The sequence below is a fragment of the Cricetulus griseus genome, chromosome 7 (genome assembly GCF_003668045.3).
Source record: "Cricetulus griseus strain 17A/GY chromosome 7, alternate assembly CriGri-PICRH-1.0, whole genome shotgun sequence".
Taxonomy (NCBI): domain Eukaryota; kingdom Metazoa; phylum Chordata; class Mammalia; order Rodentia; family Cricetidae; genus Cricetulus; species Cricetulus griseus.
In genome coordinates this window covers 38063124-38084894 of record NC_048600.1, presented here as the reverse complement: position 1 = coordinate 38084894, position 21771 = coordinate 38063124, and the positions used below count along the sequence as shown (strand labels likewise).

General features: G+C 45.0%; 1 protein-coding gene across 2 annotated transcripts in view; it reads right to left on the bottom strand.

Annotated features, from left to right (window-relative positions):
• Nucleotides 1-5070: 5070 nt before the first annotated feature.
• Usp7 (ubiquitin specific peptidase 7) overlaps nt 5071-21771 on the bottom strand; it is a 52139-nt gene continuing 35438 nt past the window's right edge. The window contains exons 11-31 of one of the 2 annotated variants that reach the window (XM_027423919.2): nt 20498-20580; nt 18344-18453; nt 16495-16651; nt 15677-15821; nt 15214-15344; nt 14875-15009; nt 14341-14442; nt 14039-14144; nt 13249-13341; nt 13099-13166; nt 12239-12339; nt 11216-11369; nt 10639-10706; nt 10149-10257; nt 9990-10067; nt 9314-9414; nt 8643-8742; nt 7163-7282; nt 6949-7020; nt 6755-6845; nt 5071-6380 (exon numbers count right to left, since the gene is read on the bottom strand). In XM_027423919.2, coding sequence (XP_027279720.1) covers nt 6274-6380; nt 6755-6845; nt 6949-7020; nt 7163-7282; nt 8643-8742; nt 9314-9414; nt 9990-10067; nt 10149-10257; nt 10639-10706; nt 11216-11369; nt 12239-12339; nt 13099-13166; nt 13249-13341; nt 14039-14144; nt 14341-14442; nt 14875-15009; nt 15214-15344; nt 15677-15821; nt 16495-16651; nt 18344-18453; nt 20498-20580 — 2231 coding nt within the window. In that variant the 3' untranslated portion in view covers nt 5071-6273. The remainder of the gene's footprint in view (nt 6381-6754; nt 6846-6948; nt 7021-7162; nt 7283-8642; nt 8743-9313; nt 9415-9989; nt 10068-10148; nt 10258-10638; nt 10707-11215; nt 11370-12238; nt 12340-13098; nt 13167-13248; nt 13342-14038; nt 14145-14340; nt 14443-14874; nt 15010-15213; nt 15345-15676; nt 15822-16494; nt 16652-18343; nt 18454-20497; nt 20581-21771) is intronic. The other variant, XM_027423920.2, reaches the window with a different exon arrangement.

The window sequence follows — 21771 nt, the reverse complement described above, 5'->3', positions numbered from 1 at the left end:
GTCAGGAGGATTGCTAGTCTTAATTACATAGTAAATGTCTGTCTCTTAAAAAAAAAAAATCTGTTGCTGTAATGGTGCTGTCAACTTGACAAAATCCAGAATTGTTTGGGAGATGAGCCTTGCCTGTGGGGAGAATTATGGTTATATTTATGGAGGTGGGAGGGCTTGCCCTCTGTGGGTGGCACCATTCCCTGGCTGGGATCCTGGATTGGTAAAGTGGAGACAGGGAACTGGGCTGCAGCACACTTTTCATCATTCTCTGCTTCCTGATTGTGGGTGTAACCAGTTCGCTCAAGCTGCCGCTGCCTTCACTTCCCCACCGTGAACTGTGTGCTAAAACAAACCCTTCTCCATTACATTCTTGTGTTTTTATCACAGCAACAGGAAAAGAAACTCCAACATCCTTATACCAGACATCTGGTAGAACTCAAAAATTACCCTCTCTCTCGATGAGTTCACTTGAGGCCATCTGTGGCTCCATCCAGGCAGCACCATCCCTATGCACCCCAGGCAGGACAGCCCACCGACCCATCCAGCAGGCCTGCCTGTCTGTCTATTCTCCATTCTCCATCTTCTCATTTTCCCAGGAAGATTCATGAGCTCAGTTTAGCCTGACACCCGAATGACCAAGAGAATCTGAGGATGGGGCTATAGAATCTGGGAAGGGATAGGTCTCGATGAGTCATTTGTGGAGAGGGCCCACCCCCACCCCCCATGAGGTTTACTCTTACAGCTCCTTCCCAACTTACAGGGTACAGAGGTCAAGGGAAAGGGAGTGGCTGTTAGAAGACCTCAAAATGGCTTATGGAGGAGACTTCTGGGTAAAATGAGGACCGCTGGACAAGATCCAGTATCAGACAGTCGAGCTTTGTGATTCTTTGCAGTTAGTGCTGAGGATTGAACCCAAGGCTTCGTGTCTGATAGGCAAGTGCTCTACCACTGAGCTACATCCCCAGCCCTCCCTTTCAAACTGGCAGGCTGGTCTTCAGCTTGCTATGTATCTCAGGCAGGCCTGGACCTCACTCCCTCCTGACTCAGCCTCTCGATTGCTGGCTTGACAGGTGTGTACCACCACACTGAAGCTCCATTTAAATTGGAAAACACAAACATCGTCCTACCTATCATTGTTCAAGTAGAGAGGGAGAAGAGATGAGGAAAGCACTGAAGGAAAAGGGAAATAGGAAGCTTATAGGCACGTGAAAGACACTGGCAACTGGTCTGTGCTGAGGGTCCTTGTAATGCCCACACTCATCACAAGAGGGCAGTGTTGCACCAGCTGACTAAATACTTGGGCAACCAGAAACTCTTAAGTCTCCCTGTAGCCCCTGCATTACCATGACATGAAAAGGTGTACACACGAGTAGGTACACTGACATGGGCTGGAGGCTTGGTGGGATGGCAGCATCTCCTGGCATTTCAGGCTGAGATTCCTAGAAGCCTGAAAGTCAGGCAAGGCCAGCACATTTTTCTAGACACCAGAGAGGCCTGTTAGCTGATCTTCCACCTGCTATGTAGGCCCTGAAATGATGGGAGACTGGACATCAGAAACACAATGTGCTACAGCTGCAAGCCTTAACTGACATGGAAACAGGAAACAGGTCTGACACCAGATCACAATACTACTGTGGACAGTTTGACAAATAGCCTTTGGACCCCAAGACATGGGATGCTAGGTCAGCATGGGCCTTAGGGACTCAAACAGGACAGAGCGACTTGTCTTGATAATAAACCATCTTTATGTTGCATTGCTCAATTCCAACCTTCCTTGTTCAGATCCCTTCCCCTCCCAAGACGTGTTGGCTTTGACTTGTACTCCTAGACAAGTCCAGACAGGAATGTCTTAGTCCTGGGACAAAACCAATTATCCCACAGTGTACCACCATTGGATTACAAGGTTCTACCCAGTCTGTGACCCCACAAATCAATCACAGGTTTTGGGGATCTAGACTGTAGTCACTTGCCATCTCCTACAAAGTGGAAGAAACCCCACCAAAAACTGACTATTCAGCTTCATTTGAAGGGTCTGCCCGCATCTGCCACTGACTTGACCGTGAGGGCTGTAACATTGATGCTCAGTACCGTGCTGCTGACTCCACGGTGAGGGCTGACAGCGGATGCTGACCCCGTTTCTAGGCTTCTGTTTCTAGCCAACCACCCTCTGTGTCAGAACCGAGATTCAGTAAGTCTAATGCCACTCAGCCTTATCACAGGAGCAGACAGGTGGGTGTGGTCACGGGCATGGCTCTGGTATCAGCAGTCACCAAGGATGACTTCTGTGCCTACCCCACCCCCAGCCCATTGCTGCCAGCTCTACCCAGAACAAGTCCACCCTGGGAATTTGCCATCCAAACAGTCTAAGGACAGAGAGCAGACACCAGGGCTGGGGAGAGAAGTCTGGGCAGCTTTTGATGTACCCTCAGCGCCAGTCCACATCCCCAAGCAGGAAAGTTGACACTGTCCCTTCAACAGCGATGAACCTCAACACACTTCCCCAACTTCCACAGCCTCTCACCCTACTGAAGAACTGAGCTTAGAATGTCTAAGAGCCTAGTAAACTCAGGGAAGATGGGTAAGCTCACCTCACGGGCCATGAGGATTCATAGAAACTGCTCTGCAAAGGTACAAGCTGGGATCCGGCCATCTACCCACAACATCCAGCCAGCGGCACAGGTCTGTGGCCTCTGGCAGGGACAGACTACCTCTCATACCCACAACTTTGCCCCCAGAATGTAGGTCCCACTCACAGATGAGCAGCACACCCATGTCTACCAACAGCAAGACTAAAGGACATGAAGAGACTTGGTCCTGGTGGAGGTTTTTGTCCTACACAGGCAATGAACTCTCCTGGGGCTTCCTTCTGATTGTCACAGGATTCAGGGGAACTGGACTGTTCTCACACACCAGGCACACGTGATCAAGTGACTGTCGAGCCCCTTGGGAACTGAGCACTTCTGGTGCTTAGCAGCCACAGAGCCTTTGGCACAGCTTCCGCCCAGCAGCAGAGGGTTTAGAGAAAGAACAGCCTGGCAGAGGGCAGACCATGCCATATAAGGGCCCCACACCTGGAGATAGCCCTCATTTCTACAAAAGCACCTGGCTTTGTCCCTATCGCCGCTGCCTTTCAACCAGATGCCAGGCTATCTCCCTTCCACCCAGAGTGTTGGCAAGCTCTGCAGAGACCCATGGCAAGAAAGAGCTCTAGGTACCCAACTCCACCCACTCACCAGACTGTGTCAACAAACTTACCAATATTAACCACCAGGCTTTTTGTAGGATTGCCAACCCAGGATTCAGTCAGTGCCACAAACAATCCACTAGAGAAATGTTTCCACATTGACATTGGAGACATTTCACACAGCTTGAAGGCACTAAACTTCCTACACTGAGGAAATGGGTGCAAACGCACCTCACTGCAGATGGGGCCTGACTTTGTTGGGCTGCAGGGCTCTGGGGCTGAGCCTCCACAGGTTCCCATCCCAGGGCCTGTGGTATATGTACACATCAGACTTAGTTGTTTTACTCTGAAGCAGTGTGTCACTGTGTGGCCTAGACTAGTCTCACATTTAGGATCACCCTCCTGCCAGGGACTTAAGTGCTCAAAAACAGCTGGTTAGCACTGTGGGAACCTCACCTTAATCCTTGCCAGATGCACTGGTCACAAGGGCAGATGGCTCAATGCTCTTGAAGACCTCATTACTGTCAGAGGGTATCCCCAAGAAGCCACAGGGAAACCTGTCAACACTTCCTTAATGCCACAAGGCTAAGAGCCAACATGCAAGGATCTGCTGTAGATCCCCAGTAGACAATGTACCTTCAGGGTTGTGTTCCTGTATTTTTAGACTGGGTCTCAAATAACTCAGGCTGCCCAGAATCTGCTATGTGGTCAAGAATGGCTTTAAACTCATCCTCCTGCTCCCACTTTAATGCTAGGATTGTAAGTCCCAACAACCTCATCAGCTTCACAATCCTCAGCAGAACCGCACGGCCAACATGGCTGCCAGCCCTCAATTGGGCCACACTCTGGCCCCCAATATGGGTGAAGACTCCCCTACCATCAATAGCCACATGCCACAGAGCAAAAGGACCCAGCATCTTCAGAGGATTAAAGTGAGCAATGTCTGCTTCTACCTTCCCCCAAATCAGGTACATGAACTCGAGACTCTCAGTATTCTGAGAGCTGGGAGGGAATGGAAAAATGAATGCAGCACACAAGAAACACTACAACAAGTTCTTTTAAAAATAATCATTTAATATTTAAGGGAGAATAGAAATCGTGGGTACCTAAGACTGACCAACCCACAACAAGCCCTCAAACAGGAACACCTTGGAGTTTAAAGGCCAACATTGGGTGAGCAGTCCTCATTGCCTTGCCTATAACTGCCAGTAACTTATCATTTGCAGAAGGCCAAAGGGTCCAGTAGGATAAAGGCCTACAGGGTCCCCCATGATCTGTTCCTTATCCCATCAATCTGTACAACACAAGTTATTGGAAGGCACACAATTCATAGTGCAAAAGGAAAAAGGAAGCCAGGGCGCAGATGGCTCAGAAGCAGGCCAGCGATACCCTCCCCTGGACACCTCGTCCAGAGACCTCCAATTTCCCCAGCCACTCAGTAACGTGCACAGATCCCAGCGGAGGACTCTTACATTTCCCCAGATACTGGGGATGAAGCCAAGGGCCTCGCACACACTAGACAAGCACTTTACCATCAGCTACATCCCTTAGTCTTGACAGGTTGATGTAATATGCCTACCTCTGCTTCCTGACTGCTAGGGTTAGAGGCCTGTGCCACTACACCTCACAAAAACCTTTCTCAAGCTCAAATGTTAGAGGCCAAAGCCAAACTGAAGCCAGGGGTTCACACCTTTAAGCCCAGCACTTGGGAGACAGAGGCAGGTGGATCTCTGAGTTCAAGACCATCCTGGTCTACATAGCAAGTTCTAGGCCGCCCAAAGGAAAAGTCCAACAGCTGAGAAAAATCCATGGCGGCTGCAGGCCTGACTCAATGCATGGCCTGTCTCCAGGGAAGAGTATGCTCATCTTCAGCTTCCACAGCACTCACTAAATTATAATTTTTATAGAAAATTTTATTCAACATACAACATTTTCCAGCAAAAAGGCAATATACAGGAGAGTTGGTGTACACTGCTGCTACAGAAACAAACAGAAGTACTGGGGAGGGAGGGAAAAGAAGTGTGGCTTGCTGATTCTATTTGCACTCAAAACTAGACACGCAGCTGGCATTAGCTTCAAATAAAGGGAAACGAGGAGAGGACTCAAATAAAGCTACGCACAGAGTGTCCAAGTTGGCCAAGTTCACTTGCACTCACCCAACAGAAAATGACCTCCTCCCAGGGGCAAAGTGTACAGCTTTCATTCATTAAATATACAATTTCATTTTCCTTTTTTTCCTTTTTTATTTTATCTTTTTTACAAAGTCAACAGCTTACTAACCACTAGCGAGCATGCGCTCTTGCTAAAAGGCTCTCTCTCTCTCTCCTTTGTCGCTCGCCCACTCCATCCTCACAGGAACCTAGAGTGATTCTTTCACCTGCTCAGATCATTGCATTTGCCAAGAGGCAACAGAGTAAACCTTAATTGTATCTGACAATGTTCTCAGTGTATAAAAAGACCCCTAACTGTCAGCACTGGATTCAGTGTGTCCACTTTGCAAATGGGCTGCCGAACAGTACTGGCTGACGAAGTGAGACATTTATTATTAAACAGCCCCAGCAGCCAAGGACAGAAACCCCAGGAAGGGCCAGCGACGCACACAGTGAAGGAGAGAGCACTTTTGAGTAGGGTTGTTTCTCTGGTTTGCCTTTAGATGCACACAGGTCACTGAAAGTCTAACTGAAGGAAGAAGTTGGACAAGCCTACACACTGGCCTGACTAGCTCTAGCTGCAGGGTTGTGCAGGACCCAAGCAAGGGGCCAGACTGCCCGCACCAACCAGACACCTCTGCCAGGACTCGCATCCCAGGAACCTCTTCTCCCCATGATGCTGATGGTTGCCTTGCATTGTGGTTACCATAAAATAACTCTCATTGGCATCCAAGCTTTATAAAAACACCTTCATTTTGCTCAAAAAGGGCAGTCAATAGATACAGAGAAGCCAAACTGAACAGCCTCAACAAAATAAAATTAACATCAGCAGCAAATCCTCTTGCTGGAGACTTCGGCTAGAGTGCACGTGTACCAAAGTTCTACGGCTGTTAAAAAGGGCACACACCCACGAGCTGTCCCTCGCCTTGGACACGGGAAGGCAGGAAGTCAGTTGTGGATTTTAATTGCCTTTTCAAGGTAAGTGTAGCGACTCCTCTTTGGGGCTTTGTTGAAGTGGTCGAGCCCTAGCCAAGGCCGAGGATGAGACATGTTACCTGGCAGGGACAAAGAACAAACCATTAAGACCTCAGGTTTTTGGCAACTACCAGATCCAGTCTCCACCTTGGATGGCTGCTCAGTCAGCTGGAGCCCGGAGCTGTCATTATTAACACAAGCTGACACTGGTCTGTTTATTAAGGTGCCTCTTTCCAACTCAAAGGCTAAAAACATAACACCAAAGGGAACTTGAAGCAGGATCACCTACACCTCAGCCCCATTAATGCAAAAGAGCCTTACTCCTTAGAATGCAGAGGCCTGACCTGTGGGGAACAAACTGCCTCAACCCCAGGGCTGCTGCCTCCCGAGAGCTCTGCACATGGCTCCAAGACCTACAATGGGAACTGAAGGCCCTATGCTGAGAGCCTCTTACCAGGCTGTGGCTCAAAGTCCTTCAAATTCACTTCATACTCATCTTCATTGATGTACTGGTGCCGGCCCATCATGACAATTGCAAATTTAAACTGGAAAAAAAAGCGAAACGCCCCATTATCTGCTGCCTGCTCAGTTGCCTCACTTAGGTTCAAGCAGCCACTAAGGCCTAGCCAGGTTCCTAAGTGTGCACACCTTTTCAAACTCCTTTTCCTGGATATCCAGCAGGCTCTGAATTCGCTTCATCACTTCTCTGAAATGCTCGCCCTGAGAAGACAAAGAAAAATCAGGTGTGCTCAGATGGTGATCGCCCAGTGCACAGGTATGCTAGATGCCAAAGTCAGGGTTGCCTGCCTCAGCAGCTGAGATCAAGTCAGTTAAAGGCACGGAGTTCTGACAGGACTCTTACCTGGTGTATCCTCAGCAAAAATGGAATTCCAAAAGTCCCAAACACCTCTTTGTGGAAATGCGCCACCGTGATTAACATCTCATTCTCCTTATCTATGTCTACCTGGTCCAAAGGTATTTCCTGTAGACACATTTGAAACAAAGACTTCCTAAGTGTGGTTATTTAAAATCTAACCTGACACTCAATAGGTTAAGAGATGACCCCAAGCCTCAGGTGTTCTCCAGACTAGTGAAATAAAATGACTGGGATAGGGGGTGGGGGTACAGAGAGAGAGAGAGAGAGAGAGAGAGAGAGAGAGAGAGAGAGAGAGAGAGAGAGAGAGAGAGAGAGAGAGAGAGAGATTGAAATTAGTGGAGTTGGTCTCCTTTTTCAGTAGCAGAATGAAAGGGCTTTTATTAGATGATGTGCTGACTCTACAGACCAACAAAACAAGGGCCATGCTGAAAGCCTTCAAATCTGTGAGCCATTGCAAACTGTTCTTCTATTTAAGCTCATCATCTCAGGTAACTTGTTAAAGAAATAATATATGCTGCTGGCATTCATTTTACCAAAAGGCCACACTCAGCTGACTCAGTCAAAAGATAGTCCAGGTTTCTTGGAAAAACCCAAAACATTCATATTCCAGTTACTATGGAAATGTCAGCAGCTCTATTTCTATCACTGACCCAGAGTTTCTGCTTTTACATCATTATTGATTGATCTGTGTGTCTGCACACATGCCTGTCACACATACAGGAGTCAGAGGACAACCTAAAGGAGCAAGTTCTCTCCACCCACCATGTGGGTCCAGAAGATCAAACTCAGGCCACCAAGCTGAGGGTGAGGGAGCACCTTACCACAGCTGAGCCATTCTGCCTGCTCCAAACTTTTTTTTTTGCTTTTATATTTAGGCTAACTGGCCTGGAACTTGGTATACAGATCAGACTGGACTGTCTTTGCCTCCTGAGTGCTAGAAATAAAGCTCTGGGCCAACAGTAGGGCTCAAAATGGCACTGATTGCTCTTCTGGAGGACCTGGGTTTGATTACCAGAACCCACAGTGGCTCATACCACCTCTAACTCCAGCTCCAGCAGATACGGCACACTTTTCGGGACTCTGCATGCATACAGTACAGATATACATGCAAGCTACAATTAATACCTCTCCAAAAGTGTGCTCCATCACACTTGGCACAAATTTATAAAGACGTCCCTCATACAAGTCACAAAAGCAGACAGCAATAGTTTGAGATTAACAGGTTCTGGGGTAGAGGGTGCCAATGGCACAAGGCACCCATGCCCAGAACCAGCATGTGCACACTCAGCAGTGGCTACATTATTCTAGGCTATGTGTATTTTTTTCCCATATTGCAGCATTTTTAAAGCTTGGAATGAAATTAACCTCTGTGAGAGCTGATGAATCGAACAACTTAAGCTAATTTATATAGCCCATAGTGGTATCCACTCCAGTAGATGGTTCTGAGGCCAGCAAGGTGAGTTACCTCTATTCGAAAAGTTCGACTTGTTGCAGGAGATAAACATTCTAATAGTTCATCTTCTTGATGCACACCAATAATTTTGTAGCTCACAATTTCTAGCAGCCTGAAAGAAGAAAAACGGAGCAATGAAGTATTTGTACCCATGCAAAGACACAAGAGCAGGAACTCTGGGTGGGGTTAGCTTGATCATGTTCTATATATCCTTCTTTTACTGCTAATTTTCTCTGAGGGGGAGGCAGGGTTTCTCTGTGGCTTAGGAGGCTGTCCTGGAAGGTAGAATAGTCATTGCAGCAGGCTGAGCAGAAACAGAGTACTGCCTGCTGTCTATTAAAACTAGCAAGAAAGCATTTTAGGGAACCAAACAGTCCCAAAGCCACCTGTCTGTGAGGTGTCCACAAGGCAAAACCATAGAAACATGCCCAGGCGCAGAAAGGCAGAGTCTGGGGCCTCACTTTATACCTGCACAGAAGCTACACCACACATTTCTCGCCACTCAAGATATATGTACCCTGGAACCCACTGTTCCTTTGCTACTGGCATCACGCCCATTTACTACAGGTTAAAGAAAGGAGAGCGGCATGCCTCTGCAAAACAGCAACTGCAGAAGGATGGTGTTATTTGATCTCCATTCTGTTTCTGGCCACCCCAACCTCGGCAGCTCCAGAGATACTTGCCTAAGTCTCCCTGACGCTTTGTCACCAAGCTCCACAGCCTTTTTACATTCTTCTAACAGGTCCCGAACACAGCCATGCTTGTCTGGGTATAGTGTTATTTCCTAAGTAATGACAGAGTATTACAAGTGCTTTAAAGAAAACAGACTTCTGTTACCACACACCCAAGAACTTCTCCTATTCAACTTGGGAAGGGGTGAGTTAGCAGCCCCTCAACTGTGGATTCCCTTATGGTAGTCGGACCACTTCCTCCAAAGCATGAAGGACTGTAGATCAGATCAGAACAATTCCTCAGAAACAATCCCTGGGTCACCCTAAGAGCTTTCCTGTCCTCAGCATAAGGAGACAGAGGGCTGGTCTTCAGAAAAGGCACCAACACTACAGACATCACAGTAGTTAATTAGGTCTCAAATTTCTCAATTCTGCAGCTGGGAGGTAAAATAGACTGCTACCCAGGAAAGTATGATCTTTTTTGATGGACATGGCACTGGGGCACAGCCTGGCTGTGTGTGGTGACCTGATTCTGGGCCGGGGGAACATGGGAGACACTTCAAGCTCTCATTTCTGCCTTTCAAAGGCCCCACCATTTCCCCACACTGAGGGAGTGCTCTCATGTTTTAGTCCTAGGGCTCTGAAAAGAGTAACAGGGGTTAATGGTAATACTAGAAGAAATGCTTACCTCTTCCCTAAATTGGCTGTTTAACCATATACACTTAAAACTTCTCCTGTTCTCAAAGTCTGTGATTTTCATCTTAAGCTATTGAGAAAGAGAGACACTTGTTTAGACAGACTCAAGAGAAACCCAAACCTTCCCAGTTACACTGACTTGGACTCATACCTGCTGATAGTAAAGTTTCTTAGGTTGTCTTGGCTTGAAGAATTGTAGAAGATCTCTTAAAGTACCTTCATAATTATGTCTAAGAGGATTACCTGGGCCATCCCTATAACTACAAGAAAACAGCACACATTAAAAAAAATTGTTTATTGGTCTACAACACACACCACCTGAGAACAAACAAACAAACGAAAACAAATCGCTGTCACTGTCTGAAACTTGGAAACCTACCTAGCCCACTTCCTTCTGTTCCCAGACCCTTGTCTCTCAGCCTACACTGTGAGGGGAGAGAGCACACCTATGACTCTGTATCTGCATAGGACCTAGACCCAAAAAAGCATGACGGGCCAACCAGAATCAAATACAGCATCAGAGGAGGTGGACAATTACCTTACTACCTCAGGGCCATATGATTAAGATGTAAATAATGACACACCTGTATTTCACATTAAGAAATACATGCTGGTGACCCAGCCGAGCCTCACTCACTTACCCTTGAGACTTGAAAAACTGCAGCAGCATGGGGTCTGTGTTGAGCCTCTGTGCAACTGTCTTTGCAACCTAGGAGGTAGAGAAGGACCAGAAGGGAGGGTGGCATTCTGTACTTAAAATACTCATGGTTAGTCATTCAGTTACATTTCTATAGAAATGTGATATACATGAGCAGCCCAAATCCAAAACCCCTAGGAATTAATTTACTATTAGCCATAACAAAACAATATTCCTAAGTGCATCACCATGGAAGTGACCTTTTTGTAAGAGTTTTTCCTGCTTAATTGTACATATTTATACAGCACAATGTAGATATAGTCACCATTTATCTGTGTTGTGAACCTTTAAACTCAACAATTTTAACTTTTCAACACTTTGAGGCTTCTTGCTATATGGCCCAGGCCTGTGTTAAATCTACCGTGGAGCCCAGAAAAGCTGGAACTTGAAACCTCTGTCTGAGCTGCCAAGCAAGGCACTGTCTTACTTCTTACTGAAGCCATTAGACACTTTCTTTCACAAACATTCAATGTGTCTTCTAGGAAGGGTAAATGAAGTGGCAAAGAGCAATTGTTCAATACCTGAAAATAATTCATCCTATTTGATAATGTAACCACAAACCCAGGGTCATTGGGGATTGTTTTATCACAGAAGATGACGTCAACTCGGTGGTAGAGATCTCTGAAATATTCTTTTGCAGTGGGTAATTCACTGTTATCATTTTCAGGGTCATCCCTGGGGAGAAAAAAATGTTTGCAGACTGAATCAGGTGTATGGCAAAAGGTACCATATCTTCTAGACAACAGTGACACCAAATGTAAAACAGTGAAGTGTAATGGAAGACAGAGTGCTCTCACTGAAAGTTACAAGGAGCCTGCCTCAGCTATTGGCTTAACAGGGCACAAGAAAGGTGTCTGGAGAGGTGGCTCTAAGGGTAAGATCACTTCCAGAGAACCTGGGCTCCACCCCCAACGCTCATATGATGGCTCATAACAATATAATTCCAGTCCCAAAGATCTTAATACCCACTCCTGGTTTGTACTGGCAGTAGGCACACATCATGCACAGACAAAACATTCATACACATAAAAATAAAATCAAGAAAGGAGGCTCTACAGTAGGGCACTCAGTCCCCGCTGCCCCTCCAGTGACTGCATGACAAACAGCTCCCTATAATAGGCTCTTCTGCAGCACAGTGCATTCAGCCTGGGCTCTGACTGCAGCCTACACCTGCAGGTTTTGTTCACTATCAGGCTGTTACACGCATTAGTGCCCCAGGCACACACCTACAAATGTGGGTGCAGGCAGTGACGTAAGCTGCCAGAGGAGAAATCGTCTGAAGGCCAACCTCAAGTATTTTACTCTATAAAGATACCTCACAAACATTTGTAGGACATTAGAGAACTTGGGTTTGGGAGACAGGCTCTCACAGAGCCCTGGATCCTCCTGCCTCTACCTGCCAAGTACTAGGATTACAGTGCTCACCACCTATTACCAAGAGAACTTAAGTAACTGCTCATTGGACCTAGCACTGACCAAAAAACAACAACAACAAAACCCTTGCTATGCATACAAAAGAGATGGAAGCTGTCAAAGATACATACTTCTGAAACACTATAATGTCGCCATCCATCAGCTCATCGAGGGCTTTATCGAGAGACACATCGTAGTCCTGAATTCTCTCTGTTAAGTTCGGCTTAACTTCCTACAGGAAGAGACAGCACATGTTTACATTTAATAACATCTATTAACCCCCCCCCCCAGATTTTTTGTTATTTATGCTTTCTCTACATTCAAGTCTATTCATCTACATGTTAATGTGTTTTGTTTTAATTTCAGACAGGATCTTGTTTCTATAGGTTGGTCCTGAACTCCAGTGCTCAAGCAGTCCTCCTAACAGCTATATCTCTAAACTCAGATGACCACACCGAGCTTATGCACATTTTTATTAAGATAAAATACAAGTGGGAAAAACAAATCTAAAAGTAAGTGATCTGGTGATCACCAATCCTAACCAGGTACAAATTACTTATTTTTAAACGTACAACACAGTGTGGTAGGATATACTGTAATCCCAGCACTTCTGGGGAAGTAGAGGTAATCAAATTAGGAGGCCAAAGTAGCTACATGTGAGCAAGTCTAAATCCATCCTGGATTACATGGCACCCTATCTCAACCACAAAAACAAAACAATCTAATTTTCAACAAAAGGGTGGAGGATTTGGTTGGTAGTGCACACCTTTAATCCCAGCACTCAGAGGCAGATGGATCTATCTGAATTTGAGGCCAGCCTGCTCTACAGAGCAAGTTCCAGGACAGTCAGGGCTACACAGAGAAACCCTGTCTCACACATCCCCCCCCCCCCACACACACACAGAGTAGAAGACCTAAGCAATAATTTAAGGCAAGCATCTCCCCAACAAGCAAAAAACAATACAGTAATTGAGAGAAATAAAAGGCAAACCTCATAGAGGATAAGGCTAGTATCCTGGATAAATCCTGCTCTGTCACACATAACTGGGAGTAAGTCACCTAGGGTGAAGAAATCTGTTAAATACACAGCTGTAATGCACCGAGCAAAAGCTAGTCTGAACAAAGTACAGCCAGGACTTACGTATTTTACAGGATATGGGTGTGTAGATATGTCCACAGTAATTCAAGCTCCGTGTTTTAGGATCATACATCTTCAAAAATAACATTACATCATCTACAAGTTGATGAACAGGCTGTTAGGTTCTTAACCCTGAGTATGTCTGAAAATGCTAACAAGTAAGCTTGGGTAAATGACAACCCAACAACACAGTAAGAAGTCCCCAGAAGTAACAATGACATGAGACTCCTTTAGGAGGCTGATCCAGTGACAGCAAAAGTGCATCCCACAAATCACACCCGAGTAAACCACCTCAGGAGGCAGTGAAGAGCACACCAATGCAGTAAACTGAGACCTGGCACTGACTAGATGGACCATTAGTCCCAAGGGGCTATATCTATCTAGCAGTTCAGTGTCCTAGTTTGTGGGGCAGCCACCTACTTAGTGGCATAGCATGACTGCTTCAGAACTCCTTCAAACAGGCTGTGTTGTGTGGCCCTAAGATGACACACACACATGCCTAGTGACCCAACACTTGCCTGCATCAATACCCTAACCTTCAGACCAGAAGATGAGCACAAGCCAGCAGCCAGAACATCACTGCTGTCTCTCCCACTACAGGAGGCTCAAGGTGAGCCAGTCTACTGTGGCTTCCTTAGGAGACCTCAACATGGAAGGGACTAAATGAGTTAACGTGAAGGCACCAGGAGATTATTCTCCAAGGGAAGAAAGGTTCAGCCCTTGGCTGAGATCATTCGAGGACTCCAAGCCTAGTGACTGCTCTAAAAGGAGCAGGTACCTGGTGGGCACTTACGATCTTTATCAAACTTGGGCAATGTTGCTCCACTAGCAGCCAGTTCAGGATCAACTGTTTCCAGGAATATTGTCCAAGGGTTTTCATTATCACTCAGTTCAATCATCTATTTCCAAAAGAGATGATGATTTTAGAAGGTTGCAATGGCCTAGGTGACAGGGCGACAACTATACTTGAGTAGTGCAGAACATGTCCAGCTCTACTGAATGCAACCCAAAGGGACACAAGGCTGCTAACTGCAGGACAAAGGCCTCCCGCAGAGTTCCACATGAGATACCCGAGGATCTACCAATGATATTTACTGTTTTATTGCCGTCAGCTTCATTATCTAACATTGCTGGCCGCTTTGTTCCATTACTCCTTGCTTGCATAGGCCATAATCGAATTTGATCTTGTGGAAACCCCTGAAAAAATTAAAAAGTTTATTAAAACAATAAGCATATATTTCCATCTTTGTCAATTTACTGCTGCTTTTGTGAGTAAAAGGAAAGGGAGTGTGGTTCCAACTTCAACTTCAGTCCCATGACTCAGACCTCACCGGGATCACTACTACACCAGGGCTCACTCAGCTCAACAGCCTATTTCACCAGACACTGGTGGTGGCAGCCAGCAGAGGAACAAACAGTCTCCACAAACTCGTTCTCTGAGATCTGCTACAAAGCTAGCTTTGGGGACTGGAGGAAGCAGTTCTGAGACTTAGATTCAGATTCGGAGCCAGGTCAGGAGCTCAGCTCAACATCACCTTTTCAGGCAAGGCCCAGACACAGTGACCACCCAACGTAGCAGGTCTCTCATGGTATCAATAGCCTGGATGTGAGAAGAGGAGCTATACCCACCATTGTCTGGGAGAGGCTCTGAACAAACTCTGCCAGGGAGGAGTTCTTCAGAACCTTGAACACGGTGTACTTTACTTTCTCCTCATCGTACATGTCATTTCCTTGGTGGCCACAAAACTGGTCCTCTGCGACTATCTGAAGGCACACAGAGCCAAGCTTACAACCAGTGAGACATGTCACCCTGAGCACACTCAAATATCAAAAGGCCTCAAACCACTCACGTCACTACCTACAGTGAGCCCCTGCAGCTAGCCCAGATGCCCAGAGATGCCAGGAACAGACAACACAGACCCACTGCACTGCTGTGCCAACACAGCAGTTTCCAAGGCCTAGACTGACCTGCACTTGCATGTAGAGATGGGCTTCCTGCCGCTCTTTCCGCTTCTGAGCCTCGATCCTTTTCTCTTCTTGCAATCGTTCCACCAACTGCTGAGGAATATCATGGTCGGTAACAGCTTGTAACACTTCACCTGCAGGACAAATGGATCTTCTTCACCTGGTGCTGACTCTCTGCTTTCCCTTCTTATAAGAGCCATATGTTAGGTCTTCATTCATAAAATAACCTAGGAATGTGGAAGGTCTTGGGACCATGTGACCACCTCAAAGCCCACAATCCCAATGGTTGTTTTGGGGGATAGAATGATGGAGACAGAAAGAATAAGGGAAAAAAAAAGTTGACCATTAAACATGGCTGGGTCTGCTATGCTTTATGATACTGTATTATACAGGCAGTGAGGGAATCTTTGTAGAACTATACCGAGTTTGCCATAGTACAAGTTTAACACAAGTCATGGGTACTCACTTAGCTTTGATTCCCTGATGTACACTAACATATAGGCATTTGTGCAGTGTCGAACAGATAGGTCATCATCATGACCCCCATAATTGTGCTCAATAGCTTCTTCTTTAGTACACCTGGATACGACGTCATCATCAAATTTACACCACTGGAAGGAAAGCAGGCAAATGTGAGTAATGATATGCACCCTCCCACAACACCCAGAGTGCTTTTGTCTTCCTTGTTCAAAATTTGAAGGAGGCAGGATATACCCACTGGTACTGTTTGTTACCTACTCAAATAGCCTATTTCTGACACTGGGCCAATCGTTAGCATAGTGCAAACCCTTTGGAGAATTAAAGGCACAGAGTACAATTAAATGAGAGATTTTGTAAATTAACTCCATAATGTTGTAGCAAGCTTCTGACTTAAAATTATTTAATAATGATCTTCCTTCCAATTTGTCACTTTAAATGCGGAAATACCTTAATAAAAAAAATATATATCAACTATTCTGAAAATCTTTGGCACATGGCACCCCAGCAGGGATCCTGGAGGATGAGTGAACAAAGGACCTGTGAACAGACTTGGTATAATGAAGCCTCCCTGCCCAGCGAAGGAAAACCACTTTCAGTATTTGTCAGTTGCATGAGCCTCTGTGAGGTACAATTACTAACACAAGCCACTCTCTAGGGTACCGTTCACCTTTGCATTGTGGAAAATTGGACAGGAAAACAAACCACACAAGCATTCAAAGGCTGGGAAGAAATCCAGTAAGTGCACGAAGTGTGAACCAGAATAGGCATGTTTCTTAAATAAGGGCATCCAAAGCCAACACTTACTTTGCCATCCCCTTTGGGGTTTAGATAAACCACGTAATGTCCACCATGATTATCTCCACTGTGAACCAGGACTGCATGGAGAATATAATTTGCGGGGTCCTTAGGGTCTGTTTTTTGCAAAAATTCATCAAGTGGTAATTGTTCTGGAAACTCAAACCTATTCAAAATATTTAAAAAAGAAATTCATGTTTGATTTACATGCAAAACATGGTATGTTAGAACATTATTATAAACTCTTATAATTAACTATCCATCTTTAATCATGATGGCTCTGAAGGCCCTGGAAGCTACTTCTGAAGGGAGCTCCTACTTATCAAAGGTGAATTATCAAATTTTCAGGGAAAATTCACAGAGAAGAGCCAGATAACTAACAGGTTCAAATTCAAAACCTTTACCCAACTGTCTTATAGAAAATTGACACTGAATTCAATTCTAGGGTATATATAAGCCTAAGGCATCCAGGAAGGTACTAATGAAGACACCTTGATATTAAAGAAAGAGTATAAGCTAGTCAGATGTTTATAAAGATCCTTAGATTATATGAACATACTATATTTGACTGGCTTCTTAACTTGTGATTTAGTTTACCAAATCTCATCATCAATGATAAATTAAGCTGTCCTGGATGGCAGCCCAGTTGGTACAGTCCCTGCCTAGCATGTATGAAGCCATGGGTTCTATCACCAACATGGTATAGATAAGGTGAGTTGGTTGAGCTCACAAGGGTGAAAGCAGGATAATCAAATTTATGGTCTTGGTGAGTTGGTGACCAGCCTGAGTTGAAACTGTCCCAAAATTCAGAGACAGGAAAGAAAGCCATGCAAGGTGGAATAGAGAGACCCAAAGAGTATGTGGCTAGTGGCCAAGGGCTGCTTGGATCTAGCCTCACTACCTTGGGACTGTGACCCTATCTGCTGAAAATGTCTGATTTGGACATGAAAGAAAAACCTCACTATTAGAACAGTAGCAGTAATTCCATTAAAAACAACAAAAATGAGGTGTGCAGAAACAGGTTTGTAAAACACAGGCAGGTGAGCACATACTCAGTTTGTGGAAATAATTTGGCCACTCTTACCCTCAAATACAAATGGTGACTGTGCATCATATGTATGTACTGTTCAAAATTGATATTCAAACTAATCAGAGTAAAACTGTGTATACAACTCAGATAAAACATGTACCATCACTCTCACAAAGGTTCGTTGTTAATACAAGTCAGATTGACCTCAAACTCATTACTCATCTAAGGATAATCCTGAATTCTTAATATGGCTGTTTCTACCTGCTCTTTGCTGGATTATAGACATGCAACACCAAGCCTAGATGAAACCTGGGGCCTCTACCACATCCCTAAATCCTTAAATCTGTTGTCTTAAAAATATGGAAACTATGATGGAGTAGACATACTTCTTCATTCTTCAAGTTCTAGAACATTCTGGAAGCCAAAAACAAAAACACCAATTTGTGGTTGAGATCTACATTTACCAGGGCAGAAACACACCTTTAATCCCAGCACTTGGAAGGCAAGGCAGACAGATATCTGAGAGTTCTGGGCCAGCCAGGGCTACAGAGAACCCCTGCCTTGAAAATACCAAAAACAACCAAAAATCCACATTTAGTCAAAATCTAACCATTAGAAAAGCTAAATACAAAACTCTAGGACCTACTCAGAAAACCCTGCCCTTTGCTTTCAAGGTGGCACAGTAGAGGGCTGGGGTCATGGTATCCCTGAAAGGGATAATCAACTGAAAACAACCATCTGTTAGATGACATCTCTACTATTACAGAGCCAATGCCCATACATAGAGCAAAGGAGAACAGAGACAGGTCACCCAAGCCCTCAAATTACCTATCGTTGATCTTGATGTTTTGGTCCGTCTGAGGGTCATACATAAACCTCATTAGTTGCAGGTGTAACACTGGTGGCAATGTTAGGAATTTCACACCTTTCTCTGCTTCCTGGAAGTTGAGAAGAAATGGTGATTTTAGTTCATCTCTGCTTAATTTAGTTCACTTTTATTTTTGGAGACAAAATCTCACTCTATAAACCTTGAACTTAAAGTGATCTCCTACCTCCACCTCCTAAGCTACTACACCAGGTTTTACCCATCTTTTTTTGTTTTTCACTAGGTTACCCTGGCTGGCCTGGAACTCGCTATATAGATCAGGTTGGCCTGGAACTCAGAGATCCACATGCCTCTGCCTATCAAATAGGGGTACACTAAAGGTATACTTCACTACACCAGCTAGAAAAGAACTTTTTCTGGCCAGGGAGACAGCCCAGAGTTGAAAACACTTGCCCCAAAAGCTGACAGGTCTGACTGTGATCCCTGGGATGAATATCAAGATGAAAGGGAAGAACTGAGTCCACAAAAAATTGCCCTGTGTACTCCAAACATGTCCCTATACACATGCCTACACAGGCACATCATGCGTGCGCGCGCGCGCGCGCACACGCACGCACGCACACACACACACAGAATTATAATAAGTAAGTTTCAGCACTAGGAGAACAAACACACCTAGGATCTTCTGGTGCTAAAAGTGAGAACATCTGCATTTTTTTGTTGTTGTTCAGAAAGCCTTAAGTTTAGGTCTCTAACATGTGGGAGATTACACCCTAACCTAGACAACCAGAAGAGAAGCAGGGCTTATTTAAAAAGACACTTGCTACCTGCAATACTGCAGTCATCAAACACTGAGAAAAACATAGAGGACCTTAAAAAAAAAAAAAAAATCAGTAAGTAGAAAACTGTGGTGGATGTTATGTGAAAAGTGTATGCTAGCTATAGAAACACCAGTAAGAGAAGAACAGATCTGCAGGCACAAGGATTCTAGCTAAGTGACCTTCTTTCCTGAAGGCTGGGGCACAGGCTCAGTGCTCACAATGATTAGCCCTAAATCTCACCAGCACCTCAACCCCACCACAGTCTTCACTTCCAACTCCACTCAACAACTAGAAACCTGGAAACCCTATTTGGCAACATTCTTTGTAATATAGAATGAAGAAGACAGGGTTATCTCAAGAAAGACAAAGGTACCTAGTCCATACTAACAAGTAACAACAACAACAACAAAAATATTTGTGTTTCCACCCCTTCCCACTCAAGTAAGCACTCTGCACTCCTGTTGCACAAGCACATCCTAAACCATCCAGGGTGGCAGCTGACTACAGTGCTTCTCAAGCACTCCTCACAGCTTAGCAGCAAAGCCTCTGATTCTCAATGGTCTGACCCAGCAAAGCAGAGCTGTGGTACCATGACAGGCTACAAGCCTGCAGGCCTGGTTAAGCACTGTGATATACTCTGATAATAAATTCATAGAGCCAGCAAGAACCTAGTTAGAAGCCTGAAAACAAGACCCAAGATTGCTGCATGCAGCTGGCCAGCTTGACCAGCAACCACACCCCAGCTCTCACATTCCCTTTGAGCAACACCCTAGGGATGTACTCCTTGCCCTAAAAGCCTAACAGCCTAGCACTCAGCAAAGTAAAACAATGAAAGAAAGAGACAAACAAGGCATCTATGAATATAAGAGTAGGGTGTAGTGGTACATGCCTTTAGTTCCAGGGAAGCAGAGGCAGCAGATCTGAGTAAGAGGCCAGCCTGGTCTACAAAAAAGTAAGTTCCAGGACAGCCAGGGCTACACAGAAAGAAACCCTACCTAGAAAAAAATGGGGGTGGGGGTGGGGAGCTCTAAAAGTAAGAGTTCAAATGACAAAGAAACCTTCTGATAAGATCAGTGAATGCTCTAATGAAGGGGGAAAAAAAACCAAAAACCACAGAGGAAATGTCAAGCCCCACAAGACATTCATACCACTCTGCTGCTTCTGCCTGCGACACAATGCACCTCTTCATCAAGAAAACCCTCCCTCCCACCTCAGCAGACCTCTCAAGACAGAAAAAACCTTTAGGCTCCAAATCTCAGAAGCAGAAAAGAACACAGCACAGTATTGATCAGTGACTGAGTAAAGGGACTGCAAACAGCACAGGAAGGAGGTTACCTGCAGGCCGTGTTCCCCAGCGTCATATTTGTTGTCACCGTCTAGTTGTTCTACTGCCACATAATCCACAAATGATTCAAATACTTTAAAAGAAATAAAAAGATAGGTCAACTGGCGTGGTCAATAAAACTCATGTATAAAACAGGGTCAGCCCAGGTATAAATGATGCACATTAATGTGTTTAGGACAGGCACCCAGTAGAATGTGTGATTTTAGCTATGAACAGCAGCTTCACCATCTACTGAATAGAGAGACACAGACCACTGCCCCTCCACAGATATATTCTCAGGGCAGTAAAATAGCAGCATGAAATGGAAACTCAAGTCCTTCCTTTCAATTTTTTTGAGATGCTTATTATAACAATTAAGACAGCATGGAAAGCCAATGGACCTAGAAACAGGATGTAAAACTGAAGAGCCTAATGATGATGCCAAACCAGGAGAACGAGGGCACAGATGTACCTGAGTGGGTCAGGGTGAGGTCAGCCCTGGTATTCTGACACACACCTGTTCTAGTGGGATCACACACAATCACAACAGTGACAAGAATAGAAGAGCAAAAACCAATACAATTATTTAACTAAAATTAGCACATGCCATTAAACAAATTAGGAATGAGATAAGGCCAGCCACACCCTGGGGGAAAGGTGCTCTGCTTCATTTGGGATGGGGTAACACAATTGAACAACATGAGGTAAGTAGTTACAGGTGGTGTGGAACAATGTTCCTGAGAGGAGGAGTAGAGGAGGGCCAGGGTTAACAATGAATGAAATGCTGCCAAGGAAAAGTGAAACTGAAGGCAAAGCAATGGGAACTGCAACACCAAAGAAGACCCAGACAACAAGAGGCTGAAGGGAAAATAGGGTGTGAAAGAGTGTTTAGATTGTTTGGTAAATACCTATGCAGACTATGGGACAACAACAGAATAAACTATCATCATAAACCATAGCTTATAATGATGGCGATGGGAGAACACCTCTACAAGGCAACAAGGGTCCCCAACAGGAAGACAGTGCTACAATACAATTACCAATCTAGAATCTATGCCCAGAAAAAAATTCATTCAAAAGATGAAATTAAAGATCTCATCAAGCTGGGCATAGCAGTATGCGCCTTTAATCCCAGAACTCAGGAAGCAGAAGCAGAAGGATTTCTGTGAGCTCAAGGTCAGCCTGGTCTACACAGCAAGTTCTAAAACAAACTGGGTTACACAAATATATCAACGCTGTAAGAGGAATATCTTGTTATCTTTTGGTAATGCTAAGAAATGAACCT